Below are 22,486 nucleotides of genomic sequence, written 5' to 3'. Positions count from 1 at the left end.
TCAGGACTTAAAGTCAACAGGTGGTGAAGATGGCTGAGACCAAGAGCACAGGGACTGAGAGGGGCAGACAGTCACTCACTCTGTGACCCTTTAATACAGTTCCTCATGTTGTGGTGACCCCCACCCGTAACATTATTTCGTTGCTACTTCATACCTGTAACTTTGCTACTGTTATGAACTGTAATGTAAATATATGATATGCAGGATATCTCATATCCGACCCCTATGAAAGGGTTTGATTCCCAAACGGTAATGAGGTGGACGCTGTAAGTCTCCATTCTGTTTGCCTAAGTCCTACCAGACAGAAACAGCTCTGAACAGAGGGTCTGGCTCTCTCAGGGATGAACTCACACTGAGCTTTTGGGGTGTTGAAAAGTCAACGTCTTCGCACAGAGCTCTCCACCTAAACCTTGCAATAACTGGCGCTCTGCTTCCTGTCAGTCCAGACACACCCAAGTGCTGCTCCTTTTGCGGGCGCAGTAAGCGTTCTCCCAGGCGGGATAGGGATCCCTGGCCTACCGACTGCGCTTTTTCTGCTAGCAGCCAGCTGTGGTAGGTGGCAGTCCAGGGCAACTCTGCCTACTGACCCTAGCAACCACTCACCTGCTCTTCTTTCCCTATAGGCCAGAAATTTTTCTTTTCTTTCCTCATTGGTCCGCGTAACTTTATCGCAACCAATCAGCGGTAGCCACGGGAACAAACTCACTCCTACACAACCTGCGTTGGGGAGAAGTGATCTGGGAAGACATATATCTGTTTTTTCTGAATCGTTTTTTCGAGAAACACTTTACTCCTTACCGTGTCGTAGCTATCCCTGGAATAAGGCGCTTACACATTTTATTTCTTTCATGCTTGACATAAACTCTGGCCCTTGCTTGCTCCTGCCACCCCTCCAAATGGCTTGGCCCGCGGAATGCCCCATCTTCTAGGCACTAGCCGTAGTCTTAGAGGAGTTTAGGGTAGTGATTCTACAACGGTGACTGGCAAGTGGGGGGCTTCAGCCCTCCCCCGCTGCCCTCTTGGTCGCGACCACACAGCACGTCTCTTGCTCGTTCCGGCTGCCTGCGCACGGGCCCCAAAAGCGCGGGCGAAATTGGTGCGCGCAAAGCGTACTTGGTACGGTCCGCTCCGCCGCGCCCCGCGCCGCCGGAAGTGAGGTGTCTTACCCCCGAAGTTCCGGTTCGCAGGGGGTGGGGAGTGTTGTTAACCAGAGCGGCTGCCGCAGTCGCGGTGATTGAGTGTGCTCGCGGCGCTGGGCTCCTGGTGAGTGGACCGAAGTCTGGTCCAGATTGCGGTTGGGGTTGGGGGGTCGGCGTCTAGGACCTTGCCCTTTGGGGTCACTGAGATCAGCCCACACCCCCGCTGCGTTCCGCCGCCAGTTTTCGGCCTGTCAGATGGCTGGAGACCTCAGGCGGCGGCGCGGCCACCGTAACAGAGGCCGGGCCCGCCTGCGAGGTTCGCAACTCCTAGCGTTCACAGGTGCGCGAATGTGAGGCAGCCTGAGTGCTTCTCCATCCCACCGCTGCACCCTGGCAGTCGGCCGTTTCTCCGGTTCTCGGAGTGGACACTGCTGGGGGGCCGCCAGGGTTCCAGACTGACGTACCCCGCTGGGCACGCGTCTGCGCTGACCACCCTGGCACAGCTGTCACTGGTGGTGCTGCCTTCTCAAGCTGTGCCCTCTGCACCTTGCCTCCTCCACCCCTGGCGGGCCCAGCATTCCCGCCTCTAAAGCCTATCATCCCAGCTTCTTCAGAGGGTCAGTGGTGGCAGCCCCCCTCTTCTCAACATTGCTGTTTTGCCTCATTGACTCCCTAGAGGAGGTGTCTTGGCAGGCAGCATGGAAAGATTCCTAGATTTGAAATGAGACTGACTCAAGTTCCAAGCCTTGCATCCAGTGTGAGCCTCTAACCCCTTTGAGTCCCAGTTTCTAGTTTGTGAAACAGGGAGTATATGCTATTTTGAATCTAATGGCTGTCACGGTGAAATGAATGTTTACCCTTACACTCAGCCAGGTGCTAGGTTTGCACAGTATGGCTATCACAAATGTCATTTTCCTTGTGCAGGTCTCTGGGCCAGGGCAATGTTCCGCACCGCAGTGATGATGGCGGCCAGCCTGGCGCTGACCGGGGCAGTGGTGGCTCATGCCTACTACCTCAAACACCAGTTCTACCCCACTGTCGTGTATTTGACCAAGTCCAGCCCCAGCATGGCAGTGAGTTCAGGGCTCAGGGAAGGAGGAATGCCCAGGGAGGGAAGGAGACGTCTACCTGGGGCAGAAATGGGGCTACATGTCATAGAAATAAGGGAGAAATAGCCTCTGGCTGCCTAACTTGGAATAATCTGTGACAGTCTTGGGGACCTGTCAGAATGATGAGCCCCAGGTAGAGGAAAGCAGAAAATGACCTCCATCCACGGCCTTTCCTCACTAGGTCCTGTACATCCAAGCCTTTGTCCTTGTCTTCCTCCTGGGCAAGGTGATGGGCAAGGTGTTCTTTGGGCAGCTGAGGGCAGCAGAGATGGAGGTAATATGTTGGTGGCCCCAAAGGACAGGGTCCAGAGCCAGGCACACAATGACTGGGTTCCATATCATCCCCTGCTCACCCCACAGCACCTACTGGAACGGTCCTGGTACGCTGTCACTGAGACTTGTTTGGCCTTCACCGTTTTTCGGGATGACTTCAGCCCTCGCTTCGTGGCGCTCTTTACGCTCCTTCTCTTCCTCAAGTGTTTCCATTGGTTGGCTGAAGACCGTGTGGACTTTGTGAGTTGGGAGTGGCGGATGGGCATGCCAGTGGACTGGGGTATGGGGCAACCCCAACCATCTTGATGGTGTCCCTCTCTGCTCTGCCTCAGATGGAACGCAGCCCCAACATCTCCTGGCTGTTCCACTGCCGCATTGTCTGTAAGTGAGACTTAAAGGAAAAGGGGCCACTGAGGGAGTAGAATGCGAAAAGTCAAAACTTTTGAGCCAGTACCCAGAGCCCTGGCTGCCCCTCAGTCCACAGCTGCACAGGAAAGATAATTTAAGAAGTTAATTTGCATAGTCTCTACTCTGTTCCACTCCAGAGCTTCTTAACTGCCTGGGCACTCAGCTCTCTGCCTTCTCCCCTGGGCCTGGGTTGCCCCAACACCCTGCCTGGGCAAAAGTAGTTCCCAGAGGGCTGATTCCGCTTGGTATACATCTAAGTAGATGGCGAGGTCCGTGGCCATGTTGCACATGAGGGTGGGACTGTCCTAGAGCAGGAAGCCATTGTCAGGCCTCTGCTGACCTCACGTCCCTCCATTTGGGGTATCCACAGCTCTTATGTTCCTCCTGGGTATCCTGGACTTCCTCTTCGTCAGCCACGCTTATCATAGCATCCTGACCCGTGGGGCCTCTGTGCAGCTGGTATTTGGCTTTGAGGTAAAGCTAGTTTGGGGGAACAAAGCTGTGATGGTACTGTGTGTGCTGTGAGCAGTCCTACAAGTGACTCCTGAGGACCCCCTTACTGGCCACCAGAGAGCCTTTGCCATTTAGTCCTGGCCACCCTCATACACTTCTAGGCTACTGCAAAAGGACACAAAGGCTGGAATGGCATAGAAGATCCTTGACCTGAGCACCTTAGCAAGCCTTCCTGGAGGCTGATGTCACCACAGCTGGCTATGAATGGAAAAGAGAAAATTACTGGGTAGATCACCCAGGAGACCTGGTCCAGCTCACATTTGCTGAGTGCTTACCACGTGCCAGCCCTTGTGCTGTGCTCATGAGTTACATCTGATAATCAACAAACTATGTTGTTATAGATGACAGTTAACACATTGGAGGTTGAGTCAGTAGGACCCCAGCTGTGTCGGTATCACTGTGCCTGCTGTCCTGAAGCCTGGGCCTGGCTGGGCCAGGGGGAGCTGGTGCTCACACCCGCTTCCTTTCCCTCCCTAGTACGCCATCCTGATGACCATGGTGCTTACCATCTTCATCAAGTATGTGCTGCACTCTGTGGACCTCCAGAGCGAGAACCCCTGGGACAACAAGGCCGTATACATGCTCTACACAGAGCTGTTTACAGGTAACAGGATCCTGGGCCTCTCTTGACCCACAGCAGCATCCCTCGGTGTGTCTGCCAGCCCTTGGCCAGCTGCGGTCTCCCCTTGCTCCTCAGGCTTTATCAAGGTCCTGCTCTATATGGCCTTCATGACCATCATGATCAAGGTGCACACATTTCCGCTCTTTGCCATTAGGCCCATGTACCTGGCCATGAGGTGAGTCCAGCCTTGCCCTTTACTTTCTCAGACTGAACTCTCCCATGTCTTACACTCACTGACTTGTCTCTTCAGGCAGTTCAAGAAAGCTGTGACAGATGCCATCATGTCTCGCCGAGCCATCCGCAACATGAACACACTGTAAGTGGGCTTATTCTGGCTACTCTCCCAAACTCCCTTTGCTCCCAGTTCTGGTCTTGACATGTTTTCTGCCATCTTAACTTAGGTACCCGGATGCCACCCCCGAGGAGCTCCAGGCAATGGATAATGTCTGTATCATCTGCAGAGAAGAAATGGTGACCGGTGCTAAGAGATTGCCTTGCAACCACATCTTTCACACGAGGTGGGAGAAGGTCTGGGGGACCTGCATCGTGGGCACAGGCTCATGGGGATCTGCTGACACTGCCTGATCTTACCCCCAGCTGCCTGCGCTCCTGGTTCCAGAGACAGCAGACCTGCCCAACATGCCGAATGGATGTCCTGCGGGCATCATTGCCAGCCCAGTCACCACCACCTCCTGAGCCTGCTGACCAAGGACCACCCCCTGCCCCTCATCCCCCACCACTGCTGCCACAGCCCCCTAATTGTAAGTGGTCCTTCATTTGCCCACAGAGGACCTTCCTTGTCCTCAGGTACTTGCCTGGGCTGGGTACCGACAATGCTGGGGAATCCCAACTGTCTACTCTGCAGAAGCTCATCTGGGTGGGAAGGGGTGAGAAGATGGGACATAGACAAATGATGAGTGGTAAGCAGGGCCTGCCAGAGTGGGGGACAGCTCCTAGTAGCCAAGCGCACTGCCTGGGGTGGAACTGTCAGCCCACCCCTCTTCTCACTACTGCTTTTATCTCTGCAGTCCCCCAGGGCCTCCTGCCTCCTTTTCCTCCAGGCATGTTCCCACTGTGGCCCCCAATGGGTCCCTTTCCACCTGTCCCACCTCCCCCAAGCTCAGGAGAGGCTGCGGCCCCTCCATCCACCAGTGCAGGTGAGCCTTTTGCATGCCAAGACAGCTGGGGGTGGCAAAGTCAGATCTAGAGACCTGGAGACTGACTTCCTTCTGCGTTTTGCCAGCTGTTTCTCGGCCCAGTGGAACAGCCACCACCACAGCTGCTGGCACCAGTACTTCTGCCCCAGCATCTGGCTCTGTACCTGGCCCAGAGGCTGGTCCTGCTCCTGGCTTTCCTTTCCCTCCTCCTTGGATAGGTATGCCTCTGCCTCCACCTTTTGGTAAGTTGGCCACTATCTGGGATGTTTAGGGTAAAGAGGTGAGGCCCAGGTAGCTCAGACTGACCTCTGTATCTCCTGCCAGCCTTCCCCCCAATGCCTGTGCCCCCTGCGGGCTTTGCTGGCCTAACCCCAGAGGAGCTCCGGGCGCTGGAGGGCCATGAGCGACAGCACCTGGAGGCCCGGCTACAGAGTCTGCGCAACATACACACACTACTGGATGCCGCCATGCTGCAGATCAACCAGTACCTCACTGTGCTGGCCTCCCTGGGGTACGCATGCCAGATTCTAGTAGAGCTCACAAAGACCCCTTGTAGTTTTTGACACTTGTCTTCCGTGTACCCTGTAATACATTCTGTTGCCTCAAGCCACCTGTCTACAGGCATGCTCAAGAGCTCTTAGCCACGCCTACTGCTTTCATCCTTCGTTCCAGGAAGTGTATCATAGCCATGTAGGGTCAATTTATTAGCAAGCTCATTGTGAAATTTACTTGTTTTTTCTAAGCTGAAATTATTCCTGACATTCGCTGCTATAGCTCATCACGTCACACATCTGCCAGTGCTGACACTGAGGGAGCAGAAAACAGTCACCTGAAGCCAGCCCGACTCATGTTCCAGTGCTAGTGTCATCACTTGCTTGAAGACTCCTGTACATTAGGATAAAAATCAAATTCCTAGTCATAGGTGACATGTGCAGAGGGCTGGCGGGAAGCTGGAGTCCAAGGCTTGAGTGTTCTGACCTGCTCAGTAAACACCCTCTATAGTGCCCACCTCTCAGTGGAGATGGAAGAATGACAGGAAAGTGTCAGCTGTCTGCCTGCAGGTGACTTAGAATCCACAGGGCCGAATCACTTGACCCACCTGATAATCCAGTCCACCTATTCACTTCCGCCTACTCTTCACAAGGCCAGCTTGCCTTAGAGATTGTACTGTAGGGCTTGTGGTGCTGGGTGGGTGGCAGGAGAATCTATGCAGCTCAGAATGCCAGGGTCAGGCCTCTTGTCCCTTCTCTTGCCAGGCCCCCCAGGCCAGCTACTTCAGTGAACCCCACTGAAGAGACTTCCTCTACAGTGGTATCTGCTGCCCCTTCCACCAGCCTCTCCGGCTCTGAGGCTCCTACCCCATCCCCAGGAGCTTCCCCACCAATTCCTGAAGCTGAAAAATCTTCTGGTAAGTGAGTAACCTTTAGGGGTGGGATGAAGAGTTCTCTGGGCTTCACTTCTGATGTCTCTTCCTAGCTCCCGAGTCAGTGGGCACTGCAGAGGAGCTTCCTGAGGATGGAGAGCCTGATGCTGCAGAACTCCGCCGGCGTCGCCTGCAGAAGTTGGAGTCCCCTGTTGCCCACTGACACTGCCCAGCCTGGCCCTGCTCTCTAGTGGCCCTCACTGGAACACATCCTGCCACCAAGTGCCAGCTCCCTCTCTGCTTGCACCAGGGAGTAATAACCCCAGTTGAGAAAGGCAGGATCTCTGAGGATCAAGAAGTGTCTGGGCTTCCAGTTGATCCATCCCCAGCTCCCCTGGCAGCCATGGGGATGTTAGTCAGCTCTAACCTTCCTCCTCCACTTCTGCCATGTTCTACTGGGGCCTTGAAAGTAGAAGCTGAATCTCTGGTAAGCCTTCTCTCCCATGCTTTCTGGGAGAAGGTGAAGCCCCTCCAAGTCCTGCTTGTGAGTATGGGACCATGCTGCCGTGCCGAACAGTATTAGCTTCTGTTCCCAGTGTGGAAACCCAGAGGGGCTGAAGACAGACCAGGACCTTGCCCTACCCTCCTGCCAAGACTGGTACCAGCCTCTTTCCTCTACCCCAGTCTTCCCAGAACCCCCTTTGTGATGGTGGCTGTGCCCCCTAAGCCCTGTGGCATTTCCATGTCTTACCGGTAACCACACAACTCAGGGAAAGGAGTGCCGGGGGTGGGACACAGGCAGGCAGCACTGAGGGACCCTGCCCTGCTCCTCCCCAGCCTCTTTCCCATCCTCACCCAGCAGCCACTGCCTGGTGGGCCTGGCTGAGGGTGTGTGCTGCTCCTTAAACCACTGTCCCCAGAACCCAAGGCAGGCCACCTCCAACCTGTGGGACTTGAGTTCAGGATTGGAACTATTTCTGTACCTACTGAAATACATTTGGGCTTACATTTTATCTTTTGAATTTGAATGCTTGACCCCAGGAAGGAGGAGCAGGTGTGGAGCTAGGTCCCTGGACTTTGTAGTTTAGACATGCTCTGGGCCAGGCAGGGACCACGGAGCCAAGGCCTAGCTGCTGCTTTCTTCTTTTGGTTTTGTGTTACAGGAGTTTCTGGAGAGTTTCAGATGATTATTTAATTTGTAAATATTGTATAAATTTTAATAGCTTAAATTGTATATACAGCTAAATAAAAACTTGCATTAATGACTGGTGGAACTTGTCACCTAGCTTCAGGGCTGGGCTCTTTCCTTGCTCAGTCTGTAGATTTAGGAATGGCTTGCAGTTTCTAGGCTTAGAATGCTGAGATCATTCAACTAGAGAGCGAGCACTGGGAGGTTGGTACCTCTACCTTAGGTCTGAGGTCAGACAGAGTAGCCAGGTTCTGAACACGCTGTTTAACATTGTTTAGCCAGTTTAATGGTGGGTTGGACATGAGGCTGGTGGAGTGGACGCCAGAAGGGAAAGGTCTACATTTTGTTGTTGGTTTTTTTTTTTTTTTTTTTTTTTGGTTTTTTCGAGACAGGGTTTCTCTGTGTAGCCCTGGCTGTCCTGGAACTCACTCTGTAGACCAGGCTAGCCTCTAACTCTCGAACTCAGAAATCCACCTGCCTCTGCCTCCCAAGTGCTGGGATTAAAGGCGTGCGCCACCACCACCTGGCTTACATTTTGTCTTCAAACCTTCTGTATATAAGATATCTTCCTGTCTGTCTGTCTCATCCATTCCAGTCCATGTTATTGTCCTGTATTGTGTCATGTTTCCCATAGCTTCCAATACACCCTGTCTACAGCAAAAGCTCCAGCCCAAGGACAGATTCCCTGATGGGTCTATCCTGGGAAGCCCCCAGAACAGGCTTGAGTGGTTGCTTCCAGAATGGCTGACATAAAGAATTGTACCAGTTTATAAAGGGACAGCAGTTTGTAGTCTTGGGCTTTTACACTGGCGCCCCAGTTCCCAAATTATGACTTAAAGGCTTATTTATATGTACAATGCTTATGGCCTTCAACTAGGCTTGTTCCCACTAGTCCATAACGCATTTAACCCATTTAAACTATGCTATGTCTGCCATATGGCTAGTTACCGCTCCTCAGTTTCATATATCCTGCTGCTTCCTCAGAGTCCAGGGGCAATCTCCCAACTATCTCCTAGAGTTCCAATCTCCCTGTCAGAGTTCCCACATTCTAATCCTGCCTCAGTTCACTGGCCATCAGCTTTTTATTGACAGGTGATGCTTCCACACAATGCACAAGAGGATTATCTGTACAGCAGTTAATGTCTGCCTTTGTTAGCTTGAGTGTTGCTATGTCCTCCCATGTTGGACAGCTCTCAAGTGGACACTTGTACATACAGGTCTGCTTTCCCTGTATGAGAGCAAGACCTTCTCTCAAAGCTCTTTCATCCTAAGTACTAAACTCTGTTCTTTGTGTCCCATTTCAAATCCACTTCCTCTCTGGATGCCAGTCTGTAGAGAGCACTGCCACATGGGCTGACCATCAGGCCTCAGAAGCCTTTCTCAAGCAGCCAGGCTTTAAGGTGCTCATCGAAGTAGCCCTTAATTCGAAGAGTACCTGTCACCTCATTAACCTGGGTGATAGGTGTCTTTCCCAGCAGTGGGCTCAAAAATTCTTCCACATCCTTCTGTAGAGCCTGGAGAAAAAGAAACTCCAGTCATCAGTTTCTAATGACAGGACCCTACCCCTTCAGCCCTGGAAGAATCAGGTACATACCCTAGCCACTTACCCAGATGTCACCTTCCACCTTCCGAATCAAGGTCATCTGTCGGTTGCCATGTGTGATCTGCTTGTAGACAGGGATGTTGTGCATCCGAGAGCGCCGAACAAAGTAGGGCAAGTTGGGAAGGGGATCTATACAGCGACACAGTATAAACAGCCAGCTTATTATAGCCTCGTCCACCTCAACCAAGGCCTTTCCCCTCACAAAAGCTGCAAAGGGCTCTGTCAGGGTTTGCTGGTCTCAAACTCTTCATGTAGCTAAGACCTTGAACTTGCAATCCTCCTGTCTCCACCTCCCAAGTTCTAGGATTATAGGCCTGCTGGACAAGACTGCCCCAGCCTTCAGATCAGAACATCTCCTTTGCCCTTCAGTTCAAAGTCAAGGCTGAATTTTTCCCTTGGTCCTCTAAGGCCCCACACAGACCTGCTACCATCTAAATGCTCAAGAAGAAAAAAGCTGGGCACAACTATTCATGCCTAGAAGTCAGAAGCTGGGCATGTTGGCTTAATCCCAGCACTCTGGAGGCAGAGGCAGGTGTTATCTCTGTTTGATCCCAGCCTGGTCTACAAATAGCTACACAGAGAAACCCTATCTACAAACAAGCAAACCAATGAAGGCAGGCATGACATTAAAGGTACATTCCTTTAATCCCAGCAGAGGAATTTCTGAGTTTGGAGGCCATCTGATCTACAGATTAAAGTCCAGGCTAGCCAGGGTTACACAGACGCTTCTTTAAAAACAAATAAAACCAGTTTACTAGAGTGTATACATCTCTGCATCTCTGGGACACCCCCCTCCTTGGGGACTACTCTCTTCTTTCCCATTGACCCAGTGAGGCTGACAAATTCTGGAAAAAAGAGATCGGAGTTAAAGGGGTTCTTTTTGTTTTTTATTTGAATTTCTGGTTTACCTACACATCTATGTCTGTGTGAGGCTGTCAGATTACCCGGAACTGGAGTTACACATGGTTATGAGCTGCCAAGTGGGTGAGTGCTGGGGACTGAACCTGAGTTCACTGGGAGAGGAGCAAGTGCTCTTAATTGATGAGCAATCTCTTCAGCACCCTTGGTTTGTTTGTTTGAAACAAAGTCTCTCTGTAGCTCCAACTGACTTAAACCTTGTACTGGCAATGAGACTTTACAAACATCATCACACACTGGACTCTGTTAAGGTTTTACATACTGAGCACATGATACTCATTTTGCTGAATTTGAGGTTAGGAGAAGCTAAATGACTAAAGAAGTCACACCAACAATGAAGGACATAGGCAAATTCAAAACAGGTGCTCCAGAGCCTGTCTGCTAAGCTGTATTCTGTTACACATGGTCAGTTGGACTGAAAGAAGAGAACTCCAAACACAAGGCCTTCTCCGCTTTTTCACCACAAGAGAAGACTTCATTCCAGTAACATAGGGTGTACTAAACCCTCCTACCCTCTTAGATCTTCTAAGCCCACTGGAAAGTCCAAAGCCTCTATCGTTCAACTCACCTCTAGGAGGCTGCCAACCACTAGGTGTGGGATAATGTTTATGCTTTGGTGGCTCTGGGATTTTGGTAGGGGGGAACAGGCGCTCCACAAACTGGTATTCATCCACAGACTCCACAAAGCCGGGGTTATCAGGAGGCCTCTGGGTCTGGCTCTAAGGCAAAACAAACAAAACATCTTTCCTTTAATCAATACAGATGAACTTTAGTTTTAAAAAGTAAAGACTTGAACTGGTAAAGCACCAGACTTTGATTTTCCATTGTACATGATACCGGGGGACTGGGGTAGGGGGGAGGACTGTAAAAACAACTCTCAGTCATAATCCCAAGACTTCTTCAGGACTCAATTGACAAACGTGCATATTCCTGAAAAGCCGATTAATCATACGATTGACCAATGCAGTATTCTTCTTTGAACGTGGTGTTGAAACTCTTAACTCCAAATGACATGCTTGACCAACCAGGCACCGAGCGAGAACATACAGCTAGCTGCTCTCGGTCTTAACCAACTCGAGGGATGCAGCAACCACATTCCAAAACCCAGACTCTGCAAGTGCAGTCCAGGCTTTGCACCTGCCCTCCCGACCCTGCATTTACCCTACAGACAAGTATCAAGTGGAGTAAACAGGAAAACTAAGGCCTCGTGAGGGAATACGAAGTTGAGGGTGGTCATGAATAACAGTGAAGCTCGCACACAGCCTTTTGACCTCCAGACTCTCACCAGCTGCCGACGCCCGTAGCTCCACCGGACGCAGCTCCTCCAGTCCTGCAAAGCCACCCGGAACACAGTTGATGCCATCTTGGCTCGTCAACTGAATGTCATCTGCGCGCGCAGCCGGATTCGCCCGCCTCCTTCTGCGCGCGCAGCCCACAAGGAACGGACGCTTGCGTAAAGCGTAAGGGGCGGGCTAGGACGGCGATGGGCGGTACAAACAACCAGCGACCCGCGCGGTCGCGCAGCAGTGACGTAACACGCAGCAGGCGGCGAGGACGTGCGCGTCCCCGCTTCTTCCTCTTTCTTGACTCCATCTTCGCGGTAGCAGCAGCGGTGTCCGCGGGTTAGGTGAGATACGGGGAACTGCTGAGTCTGGAACGCGTGGTAGCAAGCTGTCCTCGGGCTCAGAGGGTGTGGGGAAGGCAAAATATAAGAGCGGATCTGTTACCTTCTCTCCGTCTTCATCTGGTTCCCTGGCGAGCCCGGCCTTCCGCATGTGAGACCGCGCAATCCCCTGCCCCCATGTCCCGGTCTTTCTCCTGGGATACTTCCTATCTTCACTCACAAGGTTTTCTTTCTTCAGTAGCCAACATGCAGCTCTTTGTCCGCGCCCAGAAACTACACACCCTCGAAGTGACCGGCCAGGAGACGGTCGCCCAGATCAAAGTAAGTATGTAATGATCCTTGATTCCGCCTAACTGTCCTCCATTATTCCTAGGCCCACAGGGAAAATTTGTCTACTTTTGCCCCTTTTTTTGCCTTTAGGCTCATGTGGCCTCACTGGAAGGCATTGCCCCCGAAGATCAAGTCGTGCTTCTGGCAGGTTCGCCGCTGGAGGATGAAGCCACCCTAGGCCAGTGTGGTGTAGAGGCCCTGACCACTCTGGAAGTAGCAGGCCGCATGCTGGGAGGTGAGTGGTTTTTTCCAGTGTGAGTTAATGGAATGTTTGTAGTTAGACCATTTCTCTGGTACACTTGTGCCTTCTCGGGACTTTAGATCATACTGATACTTAAGTCTTTAACCAGACTATAGTTCACAGTGTCCTCCCTAAATTTTTTTTTTTTTTTATATTCTCCCTAAAATTTTGAAACCTGGTGGTAGCCTGCCTTTAATCTTACTACTTGGGAGGCAGCGAGGCAGGCAGATCACTGTGAGTTCTAAGCCAACCAGGGCTATACAGAGGTGGCCTAGAAAAAAGGCAAAACAAAAGTAATAATAAAATCTGGTCTGTTAGGTTCTCAGTGTGCTCCTGTCCTTGTTCTGTGTGTAAAATGTAGCTAGGAGTATGGATTGGTTTGTAGAGTCCTTGCCTTAGTATCTGTCAACCCTCAGAATTGCATAAACTGTTTGTGACATCCATGGACAGCTATTTTGTGACCCTGTCTCTAAATCTGTACACCTATGTTTCATTCTTTGTCGGCCCCAACTTGTCAATAAAAAGCTCAAGAGTTGAGGGGGAGGAGCTGCCCTCAGTGTGACCTTGCCACTCACCTCCTGCCTTCCTCCCACCCCCAACGCAGGTAAAGTCCATGGTTCCCTGGCTCGTGCTGGAAAAGTGAGGGGTCAGACTCCCAAGGTAAGCACAGGATTCGTGTTTGGACTTTGTTTCTTTCTGTCACAGCAAAGTGAAGACCTTTGGATTTCCTGTTCTATTTATGGAGAGGAGCTGGTGGGAAAGATGCCAGGGGTGGGAGAGGTCAACCAAGGTCTGATCAGTCCTTCCTTTTCCCAGGTGGCCAAACAGGAAAAGAAGAAGAAGAAGACAGGCCGGGCCAAGAGGCGAATGCAGTACAACCGACGCTTTGTCAATGTTGTGCCCACCTTTGGCAAGAAGAAGGGCCCTAATGCTAATTCCTAAGTCCTGTTGTGACCCTGCCACGTAATAAAGCCACTTTGCCCAGGCTTCTTATGCTTTCTTTATTTGTAAGATGGTGGCCAATTTGAGGGTAGTGAAATGCCTTGGTCATCAGGAAGGGTAAATCAGAATCCACCACCACAAAGGCTAGCTTCAGGTTATGACAGTGCACATGCCTTTCAGTTCCAGCAATGAGAGGCTGAGACAAGTAGATCTGAGTTCAAGGCCACCCTAGTCTACATAGTGAGTTCAGGAAAGCCACGGGTATGGAGAGACCTTTTTTTCAACGAACCAGATTTAGTGACAAGGCTTTTGTGTTGTCAGGGCAGCAATGGAAGAGGGAAGGGTTTGGGGTAGAAGGGAATAATCTTCCCTGAATTCCAGCTATAGTCTCAAAAGTCCAAAGCACACAGAGCTTGGTATCCCCCAGCTTTAGGAACCAGTATAACCTTACTACCTTGGCATTTAAATCTTACCCGGCCTAACTTAATCACTACTGTGACAGGACTGATTAATGGTTCCACTCCTGGACCCCATTCTGCTCATCTGTGTTTGTAACCTACTGCTTAGAATAACCATGGAGTAAGGCTGCTCCATGCATTCCAGCGTCTGATGCTTTGAGACCAGTGTCTGGCCCATTGTAGATGGTGACTTTTCTATAACGGGTGTGGATATGTCCCCATATTCATGTGGGGGTTAGTACATCTTTCAGTACGGATGGAACTCAGGTTGACAGGAATTAGAGGCAAGTTCATGATTGAATTTTATTTTGAAACTCAAGGCCAGGCTGCTTTTGAACCTCCAAAGTGCTGGTATTACTGGTGTGAGTAAACACCAGGCTTAACTAGTACTCAAGTCAGGGGGCTGGAGAGATGGCTCAGTGGTTAAGAGCACTGACTGCTCTTCCAGAGGTCCTAAGTTCAAATCCCAGCAACCACATGGTGGCTCACAACCATCTGTAATGAGATTTGATGCCCTCTTCTGTTGTGTCTGAAGACAGCTACAGTGTACTCATAAATAAAATAAATCTTTTTTAAAAAAAAAGTAGTATTCAAGTCTTAAATGCAGGAACTCATGTCCCCAACTCAGGCTCTTTGTAGAGAAAAAGTACAAAATGAGAGATTGAGCCAGGAGTAGTGGCACATTACCTTTAATCCTTTAATCCTAGCATTGGGAAGGAGTTTGAGGTCAGTGTGGTCTTCATAGTTTCAGTTGAGCCAAAGCCGCACTGAAAATCAGCCTATGGCTGGGTTGTGGTGGACTTGAATCCCAGGCAGGGAGGCCTCTTGAGGATGAGGACAAACTGGTCTACAGAGTGAGTTCCAGGACAACCAGAGCTAGACAGAAACCCTAACTTGAAAACAGTTAAGTGTGGTAGCCATAAAACCCCAAGTGCTGTACAGGGTTGGAGAATTGGCATTTGTTTTCATAAGAATGTCCCTAGGAAAGTCTTAGTATGTAAGCTTGTAATCCCAATACTGGGAAGGCAGAGGCAAGAAGATGAATTCAAGATCATCCCCTGCTACGTAGGTAGTTTGAGGGCAGCCTGAGCTTGAAACTTTGTCTCACAAAAAAAGCAAAGACACCCTTAGAAGGTAACAGAGAAGGTTTCAATAATGAGACTGGAAACCAAAGAGCTGAACTACAAAGATCTGACAAGTGTTATTGGGAAGATACAGATTCCACAGGCTTTGCCAGACAGCTTTTGGATTTGTGTTAGTCCATTTTCCATTATGACTGGACACTAACATACAGCGTTTCTGTCACAGGCACGCCCTACTAGTTTATGAGTGGATTATCCACTAAGACAGAGCACTTGACCCATCTACCTCTCAATATGCCTCATAATACAAACTGAATTTCAACACAACTCGAGGGAGGTTGTTTTGTCTATTTGCTCATGTATTGTTTGGTTGTGTTTTGGTTATGTTTGAGACAAGGTCTCACGTAGGCCTAGGCTGGCCTCAATTTGATATGATTATGTTACGTATTTTGAACTGCAGATTTGTTAAATATGTCTGGTTTAGCTGGGCGGTGGTGGCACACACCTTTAATCCCAGCACTTGGCAGAGACAGGCAGATTTCTGAGTTCGAGGCCAGCCTGGTCTACAGAGTAAGTTCCAGGACAGCCAGGGCTACACAGAGAAACCCTGTCTCGAAAAAAAAAAAAAAAAAGTCTGGTTTATTAATTTATTTTTGTCTGTTGTTATTTTGTTGGCCTTTTGTTTTCAAAATAGGGCATCACCATGTAGCTCTGACTATCCTGGAACACACTAACTCACAGAAATCAGCCTACTTTTGCCAACCCAGTGCCGGAATTAAAGGGGTGCGGCGCTATGCCCTGCTAAAACCCTGGTGTTTTGTTTGTTTGGTGGTGGTGGTTGGTTTTGTTATTTAAAAGGTAGTTTTATTTTTGCACAATTTGGTACAACCACCAAGAACAAGCTGGGATTAGCGACACAATTTTTCTGAACTCCACTAGCCAACGTGTTGGGTAGTGCTTGGACGACTTCTGCGCTTGCTCAAAGAGGAACTTACAGAGAAGTCAGAAATGTGTCGAAAGGAGGCTACGCCTCCCTCCACCCACAACACGCACACAAAAGCGGAAATAGCCAAAGAAGCGCCGGAAGTGGCGGAGCCGGTACGGGACAAGCCGCACCAGTTTCCATGGAGCCCGCAGGGCTCTGCGGCTTCTGCCCGGCCGGGGAAGCGCTTCCAGCGCGCTACACCTGCCCGCGCTGCAACGCTCCCTACTGCTCGCTGCGCTGCTACCGGGCGCACGGCGCCTGCGCCGAAGACTTTTACCGCGATCAAGTGCTGCGAGAGCTCCGTGGCCGAAGCGCTTCGCCCAGCCGTCTGGCGGGCGCATTACGCCGGCTGCGTGAACAACGCGAGGCCGAGGATGAGCCCGAGGAAGCAGGCCTCGGGCCGGGCACGCGGCCGGGCGGTCTTTCTGGACTTTGGGACCGTTTAGCGCCGGCTGAGAAGGCAGCATTCGAGCGGCTGCTGAGCCGTGGCGAAGCCGGACGCCTTCTGCCTCCGTGGCGGCCCTGGTGGTGGGGCCGCGGAACCGGCCCACGTTTTCTGGAGGAACTGGATCATGCGGCAAGCAGTGACCTTGCGGAGCCAGAGCCCGCCCCTGCGAGGACCGCGCTGGAACCCGTGGACGATGCCGCCGCTGCTGAGCCACTTGCTGAAGACTCCAGTGTCTCCAGACCGCCCGCATTCCCTGCCCGCATCCCTGCACTGGCCAGTCTGAGCCACAGCCCGCCATCGCCACTGGTGCGCTTCCAGCTGCCCAATGTGCTATTCGCCTACGCTCATACTCTCGCCCTGTATCATGGAGGGGATGACGACGTGCTACTCTCTGACTTCTGTGCCACTCTGCTCGATGTTTCTGGGGCCCTGGGAGCCCAGCAAGTCTTTGACTCTACAGAGGAAGCCCTTCAGGCTGCAGCCCACGTTCTGGAAGCGGGCGAGCACCCACCTGGGCCCCTGGGTACGCGGGGTGCTATGCAAGAAGTTGCCCGCATCCTGCTGGGCGAGGGTCCTGTCAATCAGAAAGGCTATACGCTGACAGCACTGGGGCACCTGGCGCAGACCCTGGGACGAGCCCGGAAACAGGCTGTGGATGGTGAAGAGCGAGATCGCCTTTACCGGGCTCGGAAGAAGTGCCAGTTCCTGCTGGCTTGGACCAACGAAAATGAGGCTGCCCTCACACCCCTGGCTCTAGACTGTGCCAGAGCCCACCGAGCCCATGCTGTGACAGCTGAGGAGATAGCAACCCTTACTGGGGAGCTAGAACGGCTTTGGGGAGGCCCAGTACCACCCTCTCCAAGGACTCTCATTGAGGAGCTCCCTGGCTGAGCTGGGTATCCATGTCATTAATAAAGATGTGTCTGGTCTGCCCAAATGTTGGCAGTGCCTTTCTTTTCTTTAAAGATGGTGCCCTGTCCTAGGCTTCTCTTGAAGTTGGTGTGTAGTTGAGGATTACCTTGAACTTCTGATCTGCCTCCCACCTTGACAGTGGCAGGTTACAGTGTTAGCCACCTTACTAATATTCACAGTGCTGAATAGCAAAGGCTTCCAGCGTGGTCCACAAGCACTCCATAACTGAGCAACATCCCCCAGGCCTGAAGTGCCCATTTCTGAGAGTAACCAGTTGTCTCACTCAGATTTTTGGACCCACAAACCACTTTTAGGCTTTCCTTAGTCAACTAGTCATTCCCAAGTCTCAAGTCACTGTCTGCAGGATAGAAGAAAAACAGCAAAGGTTGAAAACATTTATTCAACAGGGAAAAATAATTTCCTTCTGCTGTAACCCTCTTCTTTGGGGCTGACCATCCCCTGCCGAGAACTGGTTCGATGGATCTGCTTCAGTACACGTAGGGTATGATTCGGTAAGGCACACGCTTGCAGTACTCCTGCCAGGCATGGCCATACTTTCGGAGACACTGCTGCTCATCTCGGGCCTCGCGGTGCACCAGCAATGCAGTGAAGTAGAGGACGTAGAAGTAGGGCAGCAGGTGGGATAGCCCTGTAGGGAAGAGGCTGCATGGTCAAGCACCAGCACTCAGCTCATAAAGGCTTTCACAGCTAACGGTACACAGGGTGTCAGGGTTCATAGGCCCTTTATCCCCACCAGGCACACCGACCCACTCCAAAACCCACTCACCACAGGGCAAGGACCAGGCCAGAGCCATGATAAGGTCTCCCAGGTAGTTGGGGTGTCGAACCATACCCCACCACCCAGACACCAGCAGCTGCCTCCCTGTGGCAGTAGGGATGGTCTCAAGACCTAGAGAAAGACAGCTAAGGAACCACAGCCTTGCTGTTTCATCTCACCCATAACCTCTAAGGCCCAACTCACCAGCCACACTGGGGTCAGAAGGATTCTTTCTGAATGTGTTTTTCTGGGAGTTGGCACCTCGAAAGATGTAGTAACCAACAGCTGAGGGAAAGTATGAGCAGGTGGTGAGGTGGGAGTCCCGGTCTTTTGCCTAGCACTGACCAAAAGCCTATCCAAATCCCAGGCTCTGCTATGATACCCAGGAGCCAGCTCCCAGCCTTAGAGGAGCATCAGAGCCTGGGACCTACCTGATGGGTACTGAATAAAGTATGAATGAAGGGGAAGGGGAAATGAAGGGCCCTCCTACTGACCCTTAATGAGGCAGATGAGCAAGGCCATGGGCAACCCCAAAGGCTGTGGATGGTACAACAGGAACTGGGCCTGCAGGCTGTAGGTGAACGGTACCCAGGCTAGGTCTCCAAAGACCAGCATGAAGCCAAACCCATCATGGATTATGTCCATGGTGGTGAGGACAGACTCCTGCAGGAACATGCCCCAGACACTGGCTTAGTCCAGATGACATACTCAGGATCCCCTGCTTGCCTCCCACTGTCCAATCTAGCCTCACCTCATACCAGAGGGCGTCACCCACATACAGCAGCTGGAAGCCATTGACCAGCCACATAGCCAGTGAAGGACTCCCCCGAAGCTCCGCCTCCTGCATCAGCAGGGCCAGGTTAATGAAGACCTAAGGGAAGTAAGGGCCATTGTCTGAATGGGAGCATCTGAGTAGAACACTCCCAACCTCTCCCTTCCTTTCAGCTGTCTGTGTTGACTGGATCCAGGTCCTGTACTCACAAGACACTGGATTGCATGCAACTCTGTCTTAACTTAAAACTCTGGCTTTTGAACCTGAGCTTTGTCACTTGGGCAGAATATGTATCTTTGCTAAAGTTCACTTCCCCACTCCTGTGTGAAAAATAGGAATAGTCAGGGCCCTGCCTTGAGTTCTTGTTTGAAAAACTAATATGTTTGTACAGCTAAGGACTGGCTTATTGCCGGGCGGTGGTGGCGCACGCCTTTAATTCCAGCACTTGGGAGGCAGAGGCAGGCGGATTTCTGAGTTCGAGAGTTCGAGGCTAGCCTGGTCTACAGAGTGAGTTCCAGGACAGCCAGGGCTACACAGAGAAACCCTGTCTCGAAAAACCAAAAAAAAAAAAAAAAGAAAAAAAAAAAGAAAAAGGACTGGCTTATTATGAACCTAAACTTTGCATCTTCTTCTTCCTCTTCCTCCTCTTCTTCCTCCTCTCCCTTTTCTTCTTTTTCTTTATAAGACAGGGTTTCTTTGTATATCCCTGGCTGTCCTAGAACTTCTTCTGTAGACCAGGCTAGCCTCGAACTCACAGATATCCACCTGTCTCTACCAAAGTGCTGGATTAAAGGTGTGTACCGCCATTGCCTGGCTTTGTACCCTCATTTTAGTAGCTCCAATGGCCTGAAGAGTGTAGCTTCTTCAGTAATACTGATGTGGTATTTTCTTTAAAAAAAAAAAAAAAAAAAAAAAAAAGCCGGGTGGTGGTGGCGCACGCCTTTAATCCCAGCACTTGGGAGGCAGAGGCAGGCGGATTTCTGAGTTCGAGAGTTTGAGGCTAGCCTGGTCTACAGAGTGAGTTCCAGGACAGCTAGGGCTACACAGAGAAACCCTGTCTCGAAAAAAACCAAAAAAACAAAACAAACAAACAAAACAAAAAAAAGAGTCACTAAATAGCCTTGGTTGACCTGGAACCATACAGACCAGGCTGGCCTGCCATTGCCTCTGGAGTGCTGGGATTAAAGGTATGGCCTACTATACCCAGCCCATATAAGCAGTCTCAGAAGAAAATGTAACTTTATAGTAAGGGATTACAGTAACTGTAATCCTAGTTACTTGATTAGCTGAGGGAAGTGGAAGGGACCTTGATTTTGAGACTAGTCTGGATTATCCTAGTGAGACCTGTTTCAAAACTAAACCAAACCCCAACTCAGATTCAGCGGACATTGGCACTCCTGCCGCTGTGAAGGATCTTCTCTATGGGGAACGCAGGAGCCTGTCTGAGTCCCTCTGAAGCTCTCCGGCCACCACCCATGTATGTGTGATCTTAATACAAGAAGAGTTGGTATGTTGTCAAAGCCACCAGTGACAACGTGTCAAATCCCATAACCCCTGGAGGCAGCTGCCTGGTCCTCAAGCCTCTCCTTAGCTGTTTTGGAAGTCAGTTTTGTCCTTGGCAGCTACATCCAAAGCTGCCTGTGCTCGTCCAGCTCTCTGCCTGCTTTGCTTCCCCCACACAACCTGTCATCACTGTCATGCTGTATAGATTGTTTTGTGGTGCTAGGGTTGGAACCTAGGGCTTTATGTGTGCTAGCCAAATGTCCTCTCTATGTCTCTTAAAGATTTGGTATCAAAACCTTTCTCTGTCTTAATATTAAAGCAAAACCATGGGTTTATAGCACAGCAACATACTGGCAAATGTATGAATGATGAGTGCTGTCCACCCAGCAATGCTAACCCACTCTGCTCTTCTCCTGGCCCAAGACCAGCACAGTTAAGCCCAGTATGCCCAGCGTACCCAGCCGATGAGGCCAGGTCTCAGCTCACAGAAATATTTGAAGTCAAAGGAACCGAGGCGAGGGTTCAGCTCCCGTCCCAGAAAGAAGTCATACACAGAATTTCCTGAGGAACAACGGAGAGTGAAGGCACAACAGGTAGGCATCCCACCTACCTCACCCCTACCTCACTGGGACCCTTCTCACCTGAGTTTCCTCCAGGAGCCAGGGCCGAGGCAGGAGCTACCAAAGCTTTCGCATAGAGAAGAAGGCTGAAGATAAAGCTGGTGAGAGTGGTCGAAAAGGCCAGGGGCAGGAGCATTCCAGGGAGTGCCCCCAGGGGCAGCCCAACAGACACTCCCAGCCCCACCAATAGGGCTGTTAGCACCAGAGCCTGGAAGCCTGAACCACAGCACAGAGTGAGCCCTGGATTGGCTTGCATACTTCCACAGCCAAAACACCCACCCACCCACACACCCACGTACACACACACAGAGTTCTGGGAGGACACTGGCCTGGAGCTGAGTAGCAGCAAAAGGGGTGGAAGCACAACAAGATCCCCATAGGGGAACATGTCGTCAGAGCTAGTACATAAACCTCCCACTACCCTTGAAACCCGACCCAACCCGTGTAACTCGGATGCAGGGAGGAGGAGGGAAAACCCCAGGCACCATTAATAGGGTAGCGCAGGCGACTCTTGTCCTTCAGTTCTAGCCCTTCGGCCACCTGCAGGTACAGGGCAGGTTTTATAAGGGATACGGAGACCTTCCCCCTGGTCCAGCCCTCCCTGCATCCTCCCTCCTCCCTGGTGTGTTAAAACAGAGCACACACACCTTGCGTGCAGGCAGCAAGTAGAGCGCCACCTGTAGGCCAAGCCAGATGAACAATAGCAGCAGAGCCTGTATGCTCCACAGCTCCTCCAGCCCAGGCAGATAGGCCGGTAGGGCCAGGAGGCGCGCCGGAACTGAGCGGGCCGCCAGGAGCAGGTGGAACATGGTGGCAGGTAGCAGGATCAGCATCGCTGTGACGCCTGGGGAGAGGGTCACTGTGTCTTGTGACTGCTCCCCAGAGCTCTCTCAAGTCCTCAGGCGCCTTGAGTCACCTGCCTGCTTAGCGGGTTCCGAGCGCCATACCCCTAGCTTGGTTTTCATCTTGGTCTTCTGTCCTGTCATTCCCAAAGCCCATCCTGTTCTTCCAACTGTCTTTCACTACACAAACTCCCTGCTGTGCAACTGTCAGCACCGGTCCCTCCTCTCCTACAGACACGCATGCACCGGATCCTTCTGCCAAACTTCCCAAAAACCTTCTATAGAGCTTGTATCCTACCCTGCTCCCGTTAAGTAGCATCGGTTCAGCCTCCACCCCAAACTCTCATTTACCCAGCGGCCCCCCGAATTCCAGTGGGGCCTGGGAGGCCTCACGAGAAGTCATGATCTCTGCTTTGCCGGGGAACAATGGTTCACAAAAGTCGATCGAGGAAACACCGCCCGCCCCGTGCCGATAGCCTGGTTAAGCCTCTGCATCAGTCTGGACACAGAGGTGGGGGATACTGCTCTTGTTCAGTGATCTTTAAATGGACGCGCCCTCTGCCCATCCTGGGCCCAGCACAGTAGCCAATCAGCGCTGGGAGGCGGGCCCTGTGCTGGGGCCTAAGAAGCTTCGGCATTGAAACCCAACCCCAGG

At 51.5% G+C, this 22,486-nt stretch overlaps 5 protein-coding genes across 7 annotated transcripts; 3 read left to right on the top strand and 2 right to left on the bottom strand.

Moving 5' to 3' along the window:
* The first annotated feature begins 723 nt into the window (after positions 1-723).
* On the top strand, positions 724-7,849 carry Syvn1 (synoviolin 1). The gene is made up of 16 exons (XM_028770956.1): positions 724-1,263; positions 2,064-2,212; positions 2,430-2,522; positions 2,609-2,761; positions 2,854-2,902; positions 3,300-3,403; positions 3,920-4,046; positions 4,140-4,239; positions 4,315-4,380; positions 4,466-4,582; positions 4,662-4,825; positions 5,093-5,221; positions 5,308-5,463; positions 5,546-5,732; positions 6,478-6,629; positions 6,698-7,849. Exons 2-16 carry the CDS (start codon positions 2,081-2,083, stop codon positions 6,805-6,807), a joined length of 1,839 nt encoding a protein of 612 aa, XP_028626789.1. The 5' UTR covers positions 724-1,263; positions 2,064-2,080; the 3' UTR covers positions 6,808-7,849.
* Positions 7,850-8,836: 987 nt separating this feature from the next.
* Positions 8,837-11,691, bottom strand: Mrpl49 (mitochondrial ribosomal protein L49). Its single transcript, XM_028770957.1, has 4 exons — positions 11,580-11,691; positions 10,863-11,013; positions 9,381-9,505; positions 8,837-9,287 (listed from the first exon to the last, which is right to left on the bottom strand). Exons 1-4 carry the CDS (start codon positions 11,655-11,657, stop codon positions 9,141-9,143), a joined length of 501 nt encoding a protein of 166 aa, XP_028626790.1. The 5' UTR covers positions 11,658-11,691; the 3' UTR covers positions 8,837-9,140.
* A 131-nt stretch (positions 11,692-11,822) lies between these two features.
* Fau (FAU ubiquitin like and ribosomal protein S30 fusion) lies at positions 11,823-13,476 on the top strand. 2 transcript variants are annotated; one of them, XM_028771144.1, is made up of 5 exons: positions 11,823-11,921; positions 12,157-12,239; positions 12,339-12,483; positions 13,094-13,149; positions 13,306-13,476. In XM_028771144.1, the coding sequence occupies exons 2-5, from the start codon at positions 12,165-12,167 to the stop codon at positions 13,429-13,431; spliced, it is 402 nt and encodes a 133-aa protein (XP_028626977.1). In that variant the 5' UTR covers positions 11,823-11,921; positions 12,157-12,164; the 3' UTR covers positions 13,432-13,476. The 2 variants fall into 2 exon arrangements, with proteins under 2 accessions (XP_028626977.1, XP_028626978.1); XM_028771145.1 differs by having other exon boundaries at positions 11,867-11,921; positions 12,160-12,239.
* A 2,598-nt stretch (positions 13,477-16,074) lies between these two features.
* Znhit2 (zinc finger HIT-type containing 2) lies at positions 16,075-17,341 on the top strand. The gene has a single exon (XM_028771239.1). The coding sequence runs from the start codon at positions 16,096-16,098 to the stop codon at positions 17,293-17,295; it is 1,200 nt and encodes a 399-aa protein (XP_028627072.1). The 5' UTR covers positions 16,075-16,095; the 3' UTR covers positions 17,296-17,341.
* A 356-nt stretch (positions 17,342-17,697) lies between these two features.
* Tm7sf2 (transmembrane 7 superfamily member 2) lies at positions 17,698-22,369 on the bottom strand. 2 transcript variants are annotated; one of them, XM_028771033.1, is made up of 10 exons: positions 22,183-22,369; positions 21,637-21,833; positions 21,475-21,529; positions 21,011-21,205; positions 20,827-20,930; positions 18,846-18,965; positions 18,589-18,757; positions 18,299-18,379; positions 18,104-18,226; positions 17,698-17,965 (listed from the first exon to the last, which is right to left on the bottom strand). In XM_028771033.1, the coding sequence occupies exons 1-10, from the start codon at positions 22,232-22,234 to the stop codon at positions 17,805-17,807; spliced, it is 1,257 nt and encodes a 418-aa protein (XP_028626866.1). In that variant the 5' UTR covers positions 22,235-22,369; the 3' UTR covers positions 17,698-17,804. The 2 variants fall into 2 exon arrangements, with proteins under 2 accessions (XP_028626866.1, XP_028626867.1); XM_028771034.1 differs by lacking the exon at positions 18,104-18,226 and having other exon boundaries at positions 22,183-22,368.
* Between the last annotated feature and the right edge of the window lie 117 nt (positions 22,370-22,486).

Source organism: Grammomys surdaster, unplaced genomic scaffold, assembly GCF_004785775.1.
Source record: "Grammomys surdaster isolate TR1022 unplaced genomic scaffold, NIH_TR_1.0 205, whole genome shotgun sequence".
Lineage (NCBI taxonomy): Eukaryota > Metazoa > Chordata > Mammalia > Rodentia > Muridae > Grammomys > Grammomys surdaster.
The sequence above is the reverse complement of the archived record's forward strand: the minus strand, read 5'-3'. Positions and strand labels throughout refer to the sequence as shown.